Source organism: Anthonomus grandis, chromosome 6 (genome assembly GCF_022605725.1).
Source record: "Anthonomus grandis grandis chromosome 6, icAntGran1.3, whole genome shotgun sequence".
Taxonomy (NCBI): Eukaryota; Metazoa; Arthropoda; class Insecta; order Coleoptera; family Curculionidae; genus Anthonomus; species Anthonomus grandis.
This window is the reverse complement of record NC_065551.1, coordinates 26,135,462-26,150,494: the sequence shown is the minus strand read 5'-3', so window position 1 is coordinate 26,150,494 and position 15,033 is coordinate 26,135,462. Positions and strand designations below refer to the sequence as shown.

General features: G+C 27.4%; 1 protein-coding gene and 1 long non-coding RNA gene across 10 annotated transcripts in view; one reads left to right on the top strand and one right to left on the bottom strand.

Moving 5' to 3' along the window:
* LOC126737933 (uncharacterized) overlaps nucleotides 1-1,170 on the top strand; it is a 63,310-nt gene extending 62,140 nt beyond the window's left edge. Inside the window, exons 3-5 of one of the 2 annotated variants that reach the window (XR_007661170.1) lie at nucleotides 418-612; nucleotides 676-834; nucleotides 883-1,170. This is a non-coding gene — a long non-coding RNA (uncharacterized LOC126737933). Of the gene's footprint in view, nucleotides 1-417; nucleotides 613-675 lie in introns of both variants that reach the window. The other variant, XR_007661169.1, reaches the window with a different exon arrangement.
* LOC126737927 (dual 3',5'-cyclic-AMP and -GMP phosphodiesterase 11) overlaps nucleotides 1-15,033 on the bottom strand; it is a 192,024-nt gene that overhangs the window by 164,404 nt on the left and 12,587 nt on the right. For 6 of the 8 annotated variants that reach the window (XM_050443025.1, XM_050443029.1, XM_050443024.1 and 3 more), the window contains exon 2: nucleotides 493-570. In XM_050443025.1, coding sequence (XP_050298982.1) covers nucleotides 493-570 — 78 coding nt within the window. Of the gene's footprint in view, nucleotides 1-492; nucleotides 571-8,276; nucleotides 8,724-15,033 lie in introns of those variants that run through there. The other 2 variants (XM_050443028.1, XM_050443031.1) reach the window with 2 other exon arrangements.

The window sequence follows — 15,033 nt, the reverse complement described above, 5'->3', positions numbered from 1 at the left end:
GTTATAGAGGTTCTACTTGACCTGCCTTTTTTTCCCGCAATAGTCTATAAGTAGTATATTTTCCTAATCCAGTCACTCTACAACTTCATCTACAGCAAAAACAGGGTGGTCGTGTTTTAATGCCATTTCCATGATTATGGACATTCAAAACAATAACTTTTTCGATGACCACAAAACTCGGAAATTTACATTTTATTACTCTATCTATTTGAAATACAGTATAAGTTAATTATTTCAAATATTGATAAATTTCTTTTTCTTATCACAAAATAGTGAACAAAATTGATTTATTTTAACCTGTATTAATTACTTATATTTAAGCATAAACTTTTTGAACTTGAGCGGGTCAGTTGGACATAAATTTTGTGTCACATTAAACTTTTCACATTTTCATTTTATTTATTTTCTTTATTTCAGAATAACGCCGAAAAACTTTATTTAGAACAACAACGAGGGCAGAAAATACCCATGTATTTTATATTATTTGCTTACCTGTTTTTCGTCGCGATCCCCATAGGACGGGAGGGGAAGCACTGCCTAAAGGGAGTGACATCCTGCTTGTTTCTGGGTCTAAAAAATGTAAATTACAACCTTAATAAAAAGTGAATAACGGTAAGAATAAATATTAATTATGTTAACAACGTTAAACCTAAAATTAATTACTTTTTTATACAGTTACCCCTTTCTCTTATAAAGCTTTCTCAATGGCGTCTTTATCCAGTTATAATGAAATAATAATAACCGCTTACTCAGAGTCCTAATATTTCGAGCTTAATTGACGCCCCTTTCGAAAATTATGCGGAGTCGAAACAATAAAGATACAAAAATAATAAGGTAATTATAACCTGTCAGAGTTAATTAAAAATAATTAGCAAATTATAGCGGCAGTAACCCAAGACGTGTCTCGGATTAAGCTGTAAATTAAAGATCGTACAGATAGGGTTACACTTGGCTTTTATGATATTAAAGAGAGCTTATGATTGAAAAGCTTTCTGCGACACTATATTATTGTATAAATCTAGTTTAGTTTTGGTTTAACAAATATAGATTTTAACAAAAATCATTTAGTTAAATTTATTTTTAAGGTATAAATTCGCTATAGGTTTGAAAGTCCGTGCAGCAAGGACCTCTAATTTAATAAAAATCTCTTCTTCTGCTTTAAAAGGTCACCCTGTTTAAATATTTTGACACAAATAAAACAACTGAATAAGCCTAGTTAATTGATTAATTAATAGTAATAATAACATTAATAAACGTCTTTTATTTTACAAACAAATAATTTACAATTATGAATATCATACATACAGTTTTATAGGGATATAATGCAGGCGAAATCATTCTCAACTCTCCCAAAACAATAATTATTGATTTTTTCCAGCCAATCAATTGATTTTTATTCAAATAAAATTGGGAAAACGCGTAAATATTTCTCAATATATGCGCCTTTTATTAATACAGATTTACCAATGAAATTTATTTACACCAGGTAAAAACAAAATTATTAATTCATTTGTTTTTTAAGTAAAGCTTTTAAAACTTACTTACTCCTAAATGTTTTAAAAGACCGCTTGACACACCCTAATTAATTTTTTTTCATAAAATTTAGGAGAAAAACTTTTATTTAAAAAAATACTAAACTGATTGGTCATAAATCAATTTTTCTTCCTAATTAAGAGCTAATTAAGATGTTTGATTTTCGCAAAAATTCGTTAAAGACGAAGGCAAGAATTTTTTGTTTCATAAAATGCCAAAATAAATTATATAGCGCGCTATTTTAGATTACTAATCCAAGTCTATTAAGGGTAAAGATTCATTATTCACTTGCTTCTTAATTTTGAATTTCACTTTCACTTAAAAAGCGAATGAATGACGATCGACACACGATATACTTATAATACGTTAGAAAAAATTATTTTGGGCATGACTATTAAAAATTCTAACAAAAATGCATATTTTTAATAAAAAAAATATAAAAGTCTGAATGTCAAGAGGAATAATTTCGTTTTTTGCTACATGCTTTTTCTAAAAAACGAAACTTTCATACTCTATCCGATATCGGCCAATGAACCTCTTAAAAAAGGGTCGCGAAATAAAATTTATTTTTGCTGAGTGATTTCAAATTTTCTTTTTGGATAAATTCTCTTGGGATCAAAGGTACGGACTCTACCCCCGAACCTGGATATTGATAGGGAAAGTAAGTAAAGGTCTTTTTTTTTAAAAAGCCGGTAAAGACGCTACATTAACATCCACATTTTTGTAACAATTTTTTTTTCAATAATAAAAGAAAACCTATTTTCTTATTTGTTTAATATATAAGAATTATATTTTTCTTAAAACATTTCTATTAAAGAAAGGAATAATTCTTCCTTATTTTTATATTTTATTCAAAATAAGGTAGATTATTATTAAAATATGTCGTTTGTCAGTAACCTATTTATAGTCCGCGCCCGCTGTTATTTAATCAATATAATGACTACAAAGATGTCTACAAACTAAGATTTTTTTGTAAAATTTATTTCAAAGTCAAATATTAAAGAAATGAGAAAGGCTATTAAAACTTCCAAAGGATTTGAATAAATTTTTTAATCTATTTGTTATAATATACAATAATTAATAATATTTCATAATAATAATTCAATAATTTCTTATCAAAAAACTTTCATTTGTAAGTTTGCACTACTTAAAATTGCAAATCTCAAATCGGTTTAGATATTTAATATATACATATTTATTTATTTTTTTTATTATAGAAAAAAGCTAGTCAAATCATTTAGGAGTTTTGAGACTAAGAGCCTTTTTCATTTCATCAACGTTTGACTTTTTATAAATAAATTTCATGAAAAAAACCCTACCGTGTTTTACTCCGCTTTCCCCTACCATTGCAAATGGTTCAAAATAATTCAACAAACAACTCTAAGTAAATAAAATAACACATTAGTGAATAAACTTTGATATCTTATCACTACTTAGGAAATTATGAAAAAAAAATGTTCCTCAAAATGTTCCGATATAATAATAGGATAAATACTAGAAAAAAGAAAATTTAACTTCATATCTGATATTCGTTAATTAACCTCCTATAGGTCATGAAAAATTATGTTTCTTCTAGGACAAACTCACGAAGGCAAATATTGGTATAATTAAAAAACAAGATAAAAGGGTCGTCCTTAATGTGGGAAAGCTTGAGGTGATTCTATAAGAAATTACATGTGTAGTTTAAATTCAGGGTTCAGATTGTCCCATTATGTTAAGCTTTAGAAATATTTGAAATTATATTCAATAAAAAATGTTCATGTATTAAATCTTTATTAAATGGACAAAAAAATATACAGGGTGTTCCAATTAAAAAAAGCGAGAAATGGAGCTTTGAAATTCGTAAAATATGATTGCTAACTACGAACACCCTGTATATGACAGAAGGAAACAATTTAAGTCAAAGTAATTCTGCATTCTTCTAGAATCCCAATTAAGTCCAATATTGACATTGAATTAACATTTCTAGTATCAAGATGAAATTAAATAATGTAATGATTTTTAGATTTTTTTTATAAAAAAAATCATTGCAGTCAAACTGCGCATGACAAAGCAGCCATATTTAGCGCATATATACTAGGTAGTCTGAGGCGGTCTTAAAAATAAAATAAAAAGAATGGCATTCCATTTTAAAAAAATGCTGCTTATATCGCCCTACTTTTTTGAAGCACCCTGTATACTTCAAAATATTTTCCAGATATGCGCTATCAGGTCCCAAAATTTTTTTTGAAAGAGGTTGCGTTTTGATGCGAAGAGGTTAGAAATTTTTAACCTTATTTTTTTAGGCTTTATGGAAGACCGACGCACTGTTGCAGGACCCTGTATGTCATTCCACATTAAAACTATAACCGAGTTTATTGCTTATTTATCTTGAAATAATTTAATTTTTACTTTTTAAACTTCAAGCAAGCTAACTTTTTGTCTCTAAGCCTTCTTATCCCAAGAAACCAATTTTACCAAAACACAGGTAAGCTAAACCATACAACCTTGCAAACAGCGAGTAAATCACTTAAAATCATTAGTAGGTTTAACCACCACCTTACCCCTAGAAAGAGCAAAGTGGGTAAGGAGGTAAGTAATTTAAAGGTAAGACGCTTTAGGAGTTAAAGTGAGTTACCTCGCTAATACTCAAATTAAATTATTTAAAGAAAAATAGGCGACAAACTCAACTACAGATTAATTGTGGATTATAATACTACAACTATGTGGGGTTTGGATATAATATAAATTTAATAAAATTAAGGGAGACTGAAATTGACGTGCAGTAATAAAAAAATGAAAGAAATACAAAGAAACAACAGAGACAAACCATATCATGTCCGAGCCCGTTTCAATTAGTACATTTTTTTTTTTTGAATTTTCAGATAAACTTGTAAGGTTTAATTTAAATTTAAGATTTGGCCCTTTTAGCCTGTTGGCAACCGCTGTTCCTACTCCAATTTTCTCTCAGTTATATATAATTATTGTATTTTCTAGTAAATTCTACTAGGAGTGCTCCACTTTCTTTCTTAAGGGTACTATGGTACTAAATTTTTATATACGTATACTATAATATAAATAAAAAAAATGGTAACAGAAGTCTTATAAGCTGATTTTAAAGAAGAAAAGGGGAACTAATTGACACAAGGGAAAAGACTGTGCATTTAATACATAACCAAAAATATATCTTGAACTAAAAGGTCAATTTCGACTCCATATTCGGGTTCTACGTAAAAAATATTACTTTGAAAATAACTGCCTTCTTTGAAACAAAACTTTGTCGAACTGTGTAATTATTGGCTGAAATATTAACGGTGGGAAACATTAAAAAGTTCTGAAGGCCAAAATCCCGTCAACGAAAGTTAAAAAGGAAAAACTAAAAAAGGAAAAACATGTCGCCCTTTTATTATAATTCCCCGTATAGTAAAACTTTATAACCTAAAACATAAAACTTGGCAAAATAAAAGAGTTTTAATGCCTCAAATTAAAAAAGAAATTTATGCAGATGTGTATTTTTTTATTGAACATTATAGTACATCCAATATACCAACACAAACGACCGGTCCGTGATTGACGGGGCAATTTACAAGAGCGGTAAATAATTTTTTTAAAGCAGTCAATCTGGAATGTTTTGTCATGAATTCGGATTAGATTTGTATTTTGATTTGATTATTTTTTTTAGTACGATTTTTATTGTTGTAGCGCTGGCAGCTTATTTGAATATCCAGTAAGGATTTTGATTTGCGTATATTTAAAATTCATTTTAAATTTAAATGTTTTGTTCGATTTTATGACTTTCTTTTAAGGCATTTTTTACAATTTCATAAACTAAATGTAAAAGTATATGAGTTAGGTGTATTTTTAGGAATATATTTGAGAATATAATAAAATAGTTAATTATTTATTTAGAATAATACTTTATTGTACAGGGTGGGCCAATATGCAAGGTATGTAACGGCTGCATCTCAGGAACTGTAACTAAATATGAAATAAGAAAAACGTATTTTTTTCAAAAACTTATGATAATACTGTTAGAAAGCGTAGAAAGTTCTCGATCATTTTGGTTCTAGGCTCATTAGGCTACGAACGATAGTAGTAATGGGGGAAGCTATTGAAAGTGGAATCATCAAAATTGCTATAAATTCTAAGCCACTTATTCGATTTAAGCAATTCAAAATTTGCTTGCAAGATTGTAGCTGTTTTAAATATCCGATATCATTACGACTCTATAGTTTCTAATAAAAGAGCTAGAGGGAGCAACTTGTATTATTTCCAGTTTTCTTCATTTTAGTCCAAAAGTTTAAACTTAACGGTCATTTTTGACATCATATTTGAAAAGTAGAAATTTGCTCGTTTTAAAGTTATAGCGAATCAAAGTTTTTTAGAACTAACCCTACATTAACTGGACCATTTTTTATTGAAGGAAATTTAACCGCAAGATAATGAAACTTTTTTAAGAAATAAAATAATATCAGAAGTTAAACAGATAACAGGTGAAAACTTTAATAATACTAGATGTCAACAAGATGGTATTCTAAGGTACTAATAAGGATGCTAAATGAAACATTTCCCAACCGGTAAATCGATAGAAGAGGAGTGATTGAATGGCCTCCATGTTACCTGATTTAGCTGCACTTGATTATTTTTTATGGGGTATTAAAAAGAAAGTTTGTACAAACCCTCAAGAACTAAGAGAGAGGAATCATCCAAGAAAATCATACGTGCAGTAACTTATTTTTATGACAGATTAGCTTTCTGTCAAACAGCTAAGGATAATAACATTGAATATATGATTTAGAGATCGAAAATACTGTTAAATATCCACTAACTGCAAAACAACAAAATCATGACAACTTCACAGTGCGCGTCCTTGCAGACACTCGGCATTTCTTTTGAATCTAAGTGAAAAATTTCATTGCAAATGATGATTGACCTTTAAATGACCTTGAGGCTTTAGACTTTTGACTTTAAGGACTCAAGGTCAAATACATATCTGAATGCATGATGTTTTGCCCTTTATAATTCCGGAATAAAAAATGCCAATTCTCGTTGCAAAAACCGTTTAACCTTGAAAGGACCTTGACCGGTTACCTCGACCCCATGGCTAAATATATATCTAATGTGAAATTTTCCATTATTTTTGATTCTGGAATAAGAAATAGTGGTTTCTATTTGACAAACCAAAATTGACTTTGAAATGACCTTGTGGTCAAGAACCCATATCTTGGATGAAAGTATATTTTTATAAGGTTCAATTTATTTATTGTTAATAATAAATACTTCCAAATAATTTTATACAAATAAATTTTTATAAGTGTCAATGTTACAATTTTCGGAAAATTCAAAAAATTCGTGATAAATATGAAAAAATGGTAAAAAAAAATGTGGAAATAATGATTTTGATATTTTTTCTTAGAATTAAGTCAAAAAACAGTATTTATTAGGATAATAATAAAATAAAGAGAAATATACCGACATTTCAATCTAATTTTACGATAAAAGGTGATAATAAAGTATGAAACTGTATAAACAACCCCACAAAAAAAAAACAATTTTAATAAAATCTAGGTAGTAATATAGAAAATAAAATATAGGAAAAAAGTAAAAGTTCAAATTTTATTCTTATGTCTCCGTTTCAGTCTAGGATATCTATAATAAGGTATCACCAATAAAGAAAACAAAGAGCTTTTTTTATTATAAATAGAAAAGTATGCCAGAAAACCACAATTTATAAAAGACCTATAATAAATCAGGAATTAAAACATGAATTAGGAAAACAGTGGAAAAGTTTAACTTTTATATTTATATTCCTATTTTAGTCCGATGAATTATAAACGATCGTAATAGGATTTTAGTTTTAAATTGTATTTAGGTAAAGTTTGACAGTAAACATTTTTTCAAAAAATCTAGATTGTTACAAAAAAATAAAAGTAACATAAAAATATTGTATGCAAGTTCAAAATTTTTTCTTAAATCTCTATCTTAGCCTCGGCTATCATTAAAATAGTAAATAAATTATATTATTTAATGAAGTTGGGGTTTCTACGTAGGCAAATCTTAATTTTCACGAGACTTAGAAAAAAATTGTGAATTTAGAATTTAGACTAAGCTCTGGAAGAAGTGGTAATAAAATGATATTGTATAAACTCAGCTGTAAAAACACAATTAAAAGTAATATCAAAATAAAAAGGTGATATAGAAATGAATTAATCTTCATTATCTCTTTATCTTAGTCGGATGCATATTTGGGTGCACAACCATAAAAGAAATTCCAAAGAATCTAAATATAAATATCAAAATAAAAAGTTATATAAAAAAGGTAAAAAAAAACATTTTTTGATTCTTATATTTCGACCTCAGCCTAAGGTATCATAAATAATTCTAATAAAATGAGTGCAGTAAGAAATTCTAGTGCACCCCAAAGGTAAAATTTGTATGGGTATGCAAAAATTATATGCCGAATCTTTTGCGAAAGTTGAATACCCTGTATCTTGATAACACTGTATTCTTGGGCTAATAAAAATAAATTTTTATTACATAATTTTCATTTGAAAACACTCTGTATAGCAGGTGAGATGCCTAGAGACCAATTAATCACCAATTCTTATAAAATGTCTCTCATCTAACACTATTACACATTTACTACAACCACGCATGTTTTTACAACCAAGCCACACACTCGAGCACCACATTCATCATTCATAAATCTGAAGTCTAAAGAGGTTAACAAACTTCCGTACATTGAAGTGAAATGCAAACCTAACCTTAAAAATGTGTCGAAATTTTCTAGTCTCGTACAAAAACACAAGAAATCACTCGACGAAATAAATCACGACGATCGCGGCTTCAAAACCCGTTTGTTCTTTCAACAGAGCATAATTTAATAATATATGAACAACACCGCGTATTGAAATACAATTTTCAATTTGTAAACAATCGAGAAAATCAATAAAAATATAAATTAAACGCCGAACATCATCAGAACGTAGCTATTCGCGTAGGAACTACCGAAGTACCTAATATTGTCTCTAAAGCGAGTGGTCGCGCGCATGCCTGACTTAGGCAATATTGAGGATTGTATGAAATTTTAAAATAGATTTTGATTTTTAAAAAGTTGCGTTTGTGTACACGACAGCTTTGTTAATGAATTAGAGCATCTTAACCAAAACAATTTGTGTAAAATACACAATGAGAACACATAAGAAACATTTTAGCGACGTGGAACTCACCGGACCGCAGTTAAAATTTTTATCTACTAAATAAAATGTTTTAATTAGTTTGAAATTGTAATTTGCTAACATGGATCATATCATTGCTAAAAATAGTGGAAAAGGGGAACAATATGGGTTTAAATTATCAGCGCGGAGTTATTGGCGCCATCTGTGATAAATCGTTAGAATTTATCAGTAGAAATGTATACAATGGCGCGCTTTTGCAGGGAGGCTTGAAAACTCGCTAGAAAGTGGAATTGATCAATGATTGCTCGAAATCAATAATCTCGTGCAATAAAATGGTTTTGAATCTATATATAGTAGAATATTGGAAATAGATTATTTGGAACAAAAGCCTTAATAAAGATAAATAATGTGAAAATAAGAAACAATATTTTTTAATGCATATACTGTAATTTATATAAGAGTAAAATATTTAAAAAAAAATAGTTTTGAAATATATTAATATAAAATTTACTATTGGAGTTTAATTTTTTAAATATATACACTTCGTCCCTTTCAAGATAAAACATATTTTTAATCAATCTACTATTATACATGAAAATACGCTTAAAATTCATAATTTGTTCCTTTTTACGAGATACGTACATTTTGTCAATGAGGACGTAATATTTTGGCGCCCAACACTGCATTCACTGATATACCTTTAATGTATTATTATAATTTAAATACATAATTTCTGTTGAGGGTTATTTTTTCCAAATATAGAATTTTCTAATTTGCCATCAATCGACCAATAAATAAGAAATATTTATGAAAATCATCTCCGTCTACCTTACGAATTAAAAATATCATAAATATAAGCAAAAGGGTTGTATTTAAAAAAAAACGTTCTAGATGTAAAAATAAGAAAACATTGTTAAAAATAAAAAATAAAAGTTTGTAGATATACCAAATTCGTAGAAAATCTTCTTTTTTATCTGCAATCTATTAATGGATGTTAGCAATCATATTCGCCATTGCCACTCTATCTGTATGTTATGTAAACCTGTCTATTGTCTTATATTCTCTTCTGCCTTCGATATTTAATTATAGGGAGTATTTTTATTGCCTCTGACCGAAGTAAGCTATATTGCACTTTTTATAAGTGTCGCATAGTTGACAGTCATTATTTATCATTCTTAAAACTTCTTCGTTTCTTACTTTGGTCGTCCATAGGATCTTGAGAATTCTGCGACACAGCCACATTTCAAATGCTTCGAATTTGTTGATGATATTTGTTTTGATGCTACCTTATAAAATTATGCTTTTTAATCACTTGCTAAGCAAAACACATGGTTATCTACAAAAGAAGTCGACTGAAAAAGCAATCTTTGAATTTGTTGAATACCTACTTAGAGCTTTGGATAGAGGTGATATCGAGAATACACGTGCTCAAATATTTCTATGAAGGTAATAACTTCGAAATAACCAACTATTCAGATGATACTAGTTCTATTGTAACATCCCTTGACTCTTTTTTCGAGATGGAAGACATGATACTAGGTAATAATTGGTTTAACAATAAAATTTTACATACGGAGTTAACAAATCTCTTATTGAGGTATGGACAATGTAGGGACATACGTAGATCATTTATTAGTAAAAAAAGAGCAATTAGAATGATACTAAAGCTAATTTTAGAGAGTCCTGTTGGGGAAAATTTGAAGATTTGAAAATATTTACCACGCAATTTAAAATACTTGCATGCTATATCCAAGAATGCTTATTGTATTTTTTTAGTGATTGCAAGCCACAAAATACATATTCTATAAGAACAACTATACATATCTCAAACACAGACTTATTATATATAAAAAGGAGCCATATTACAGCTGTATCAAACTTTACAATAGTTTACTGGTAAGCATTGAACTTTGAAGAATTTTTACTTGTTTCTTTTCTCCCACTTTCCAGAAATACTCCTAAGGATTATGTTCAGAAATGTTTTGAGAGCATGCGTCGAGCAGGCTAATATGTTTATGATCTTCAGAACATTGCAAACTTGAATATCATAAAAATGAAAAATAAATAATTCATAAAAAACAGTTTTAACATTTTTCACTTAAACTAAGTTCTTATCCTAACTCAATCTAAACCTCCCTCCTATAAGTTGTCGGAGACATCTATTGTTGTCTTTTGCAGTTATAGATATATAAAATTATTTACTTTTTATACAGTTAAAGTCATTTCTTTTTTTAAGCAGTTTCTAATATCTTTAGGTAGGCTAGATTCTTATTATTTCTTACAAGCAATTTAACTTGTTTTTCTATTTTTAAAGCACTTAAAATAATTGACATGTCTTTCAGGGACTTTAAGTTATAATTCCTATTTCTTCGAGTCATTTCTCATTCCTTTTAAATACTTCCTTTAATGAGCAAATAATATATAGTTCTATCTGGAATTTACAAGTAGCAACTTCAGATTCCTAGAAGAAGAACAGGCTTTAACTGCCTGGAATTAATAAGAAATTACCTTAAATGCCTAGATGGGATAAGAATGAACTTCGAGGTTAAAAAATGCTATAAAAAAATTAAACCGGCATTTTGTCTTAAAAAAATAATAATAAACGACTGCTGTACAAAATAAGAAGTACTTTTAAATATCTTACAAAAAAACACTTTGAGTGTTTAGAAGAATGTGCCTATTTTACAAGCCTTTCTAAGTTTTTAAACTTATTTGTTATTTATTTCAAATGGTTGAGACATATTTTTATTTTTACAGGCACTTCACAGGAATTATTCGCTGTCTCTTTCAGATAGTTATAGTAATGATTTTTTTGGTAAATTTCTATTTCCTTCATAATGCTAAAGTCGTATTTTTATTGTTTCCAGGCAATTCAATCAATACTTCTTTTTTAATATTAATACTTTTATTTAGGTAGCTAAATATTATATTCGTATTTTTACAGCTAATTACATATTATTTCTTTCCAGCAATTAAAGTCATAATTTATATTTATTACAAGCACCTAGAATCGCTTTTCTTTTTTTAGGTTGTTTAAGTCTATTTTCCAAGCAGCAGTAATTTTTTTTTCAGGTATGGAGTCTTTTAAGGATATGCTATAATTTTTCTTACTCAAGTATTTGAGCCATATGTTAGTAAAATTGACATTTATTAAATTAATAAAATATAAATTTTTACAATTTTTGATGTAATATTTATGCTTTTATTAAAAAAGTCAGATACAGTTTTTAGTCAAAGAAAAGTAGATTTAGCACTTAAATGTGTTTTACTATTACCACTAAAGTGGAAATTTTTTTAGTATCTGAAAACGTCCATATCATAGCACCAAGAATCCTACAGAAACTGCATTGATTTCCGCCAAATAAAAGAATAAAAAAAAAAATAAGTAATTGCTTAAAAAATAACTTTAAAAACTTTATGTAGAATTTAAATGACAATTTTCAGTTAAAGGAATATTCAGTTCCATTAAATTTTTTTAATTAAATTTATTTGAATTAAGATTAATTCCTGACCAAAAAAAGATATCATGCTTAATGTCCAAATGGTATATATAATTAGTTAGCTTTAGTATAGTATGTACAATACAATATTTAAGAAAAAACATATTACTAACAGTTCTTCTGTGATGTTTTTTTTTCGCGTATTTGTAAGTTTATACTTATTTATGATGAATTGTGAAATTTTGGTAAATAAACGTTTTATTAGTATTATTATTATAAGAATGCTATTAAGGCTACGTTTGGACGCTATTAGATTTGACAGTTAAAATAGACATAAAAAAATATATTTATATATAACTTAGCGTAAAATATTCATGAGAATATGATATTTTACAATTTTATTACCAAATGGAAATAGAAAACCATAAAAAAATCACACGCTCCAGATGTGTTTATGGCCTGTTACGGCTTTTACAGGAATAGAATAGCGGAGAAAAGCAACAAAGCTCCATAAAAATATAAACTTATAGTATTGGCATAAGGATGAAACCTTATTTATTATATTAATATAGGAAACATAAATAGTTTATTTATTTATACTATCTGGAATAATAAAATTGGACGTACAAAAAAGTATTACCTAATTTTTGTATGTTAAAATCTGTAATAAAAAAATAGAAATAATGTTTAATATATAAAAACATAACTTACTACAAACATCTAAAATATTAAATTTTCTTTAGCCATTATTCTAAAAATGTATGCAAAAATATTTCTGTTTCAATGAATTTTACGCTACAAAAGCTCTTTATAGAATTGTATGTAATTTTGTTTCTGTTTACTTAAAATACCCCTGAATGTATTCAGCGTTTTAATAGGTTGGATATCCTTAATTATAAAATCGATTAAGCTATCTGGGAAATTAAAGCGATAGTGTGCCTTTTGTTGTACTATAAAATCGTAATATATTTAAATTAAAGTCTTCTAATATTATATAATTATTATGGTATATTTTGAGCCGACCAATATATTTTTATAATTAAATTAAGAATACATATCGGGTCGTACTATTTTTATTTCATTTTATTATGTGGTATAAAGACCATGGAGTAAAACCAAATTAACTAATTTTGTATTTGCATGATAATGGAGAACCGAAATAGGGTTGAAATTGGCTACTTTATCGAACGTAATTGAGTTCCTCTTGCCTCTAAAAACCAGTACGTGCCGTTATTATTCTTTTGCTTATAGTATATTAAAAATGTTAATTTTAAGCTTTAGGTAGCATGACTTAATAATGCAATTTTCATTGCTATTAAGAGCGTATTTATTTATTTATAAAAGAAAGTTTTAGCTTGTAAAAGTTTCTCAGCGCTAAAATCTCTTTACCTTAAAAGCAAACAAAGGTTTTATCTACATTTAACATTTTAGGGGCAAATTGCATCCCAAAAAGCCTGTTGAATATATAAATTAAATAATGAAATAGCAAAAGTGACATAGTCTAATTTTATTTTACTCTGTAAATCTATTACGAGCTACCAATTTTTCGCTAGAACTACGCCTAAAATTTCCAAAAAAAAATATTTAACCATTTTCCTGTAACTAACGGTTCCTCTACTCGCCTATATCTTCTTTATTCTCTAAAACCTTTCTGGCATGTAATATTTTTCGTTTAAAAACACGTCAGTATCAGGTTAATTAGTATTTACTTCCTTTATATTACCGGCCTGCTTTTAATGCGTAAAATAGCGCCCAGATTAAAATTTCTCAACGTTACTGAAAGGCAGGAATTTTAATAAAGCTCTACAAGTGAATTACTCTGGAAAAAAAAAGTAAAATATTATAAAAACTAATGCTTCAGACGCGAAACTTTATGCAGATTTACGAGAGGAATATATTAAAGCTTAAACATGACGTTTTAATTAAAACATACCATATTAAAAAATTACGTTTCATGACTTTTTATGTTAAGCATATACAATAATTCAGATTTCCTTTTAATTTTTATTTGGCTAATATTTAAAACAAGTGACAATATTGCAAAACCCAATGATATATTAAAAAACATTAATGTGATATATATAAATATAAAGAATATTAAAAAAAACAGAATTAACAAACTATATAAGTTTAACACGGCTTTATATAATATATGATTTTGTTGTGCATAACTTAATATGGAATGATATACTTTTTCTGCATTTTTTAAACTAGAAAATTTTAATTTTGGTTAAAAGTCCAAATAAGTATATGTAATTAAATTGAAATATTGATGTAGGTCCTTTTATCCTATATATCGTGCATATGACACATTTTATTTTTTTGCAAAGACTATTTTAGTGAAAATACTAAAAGGCCATTAAAAAGCTTCTTATAACTTATTATATCACAACAAATGTGTTCTCAATTTTTTTCTTTAATAAAGTGTAGCAATATTTGAATTTTTGTAAAATATATGCACATATTTTATGTCTTTACATTGACCTTAATTTGTAATTTTTTTCCCAAATAATTTATTTTTTATTTGAATTGTCCATGACCTTAAATGCCATAATATATATTTTCAAAAAATTAATTTTAATTAATTTAAATAAAATGGAAGTGAAAAAAAATTATACAACATAAGACAACATGACTATGTAAAAAAGCAAATTCAAAAATCTGAAACATATTAAGATATACAATTATTTTACCCCAATGGGAGAATAGAAAGTGCAAATTATTAATTTAAAAATGCATTCAAATCTTTTAATTTGATAATTTAAAAATTAGAATCAGTAGTTCAAGGATAGTTTCAACATCCATTTAGCAACATTTCTAACAAATACAACATTTTTCTATTTTTATTAACATAATAATAATTTTCACACTTTTTTTCAGGATAATAAATTTATTCAGTTTTA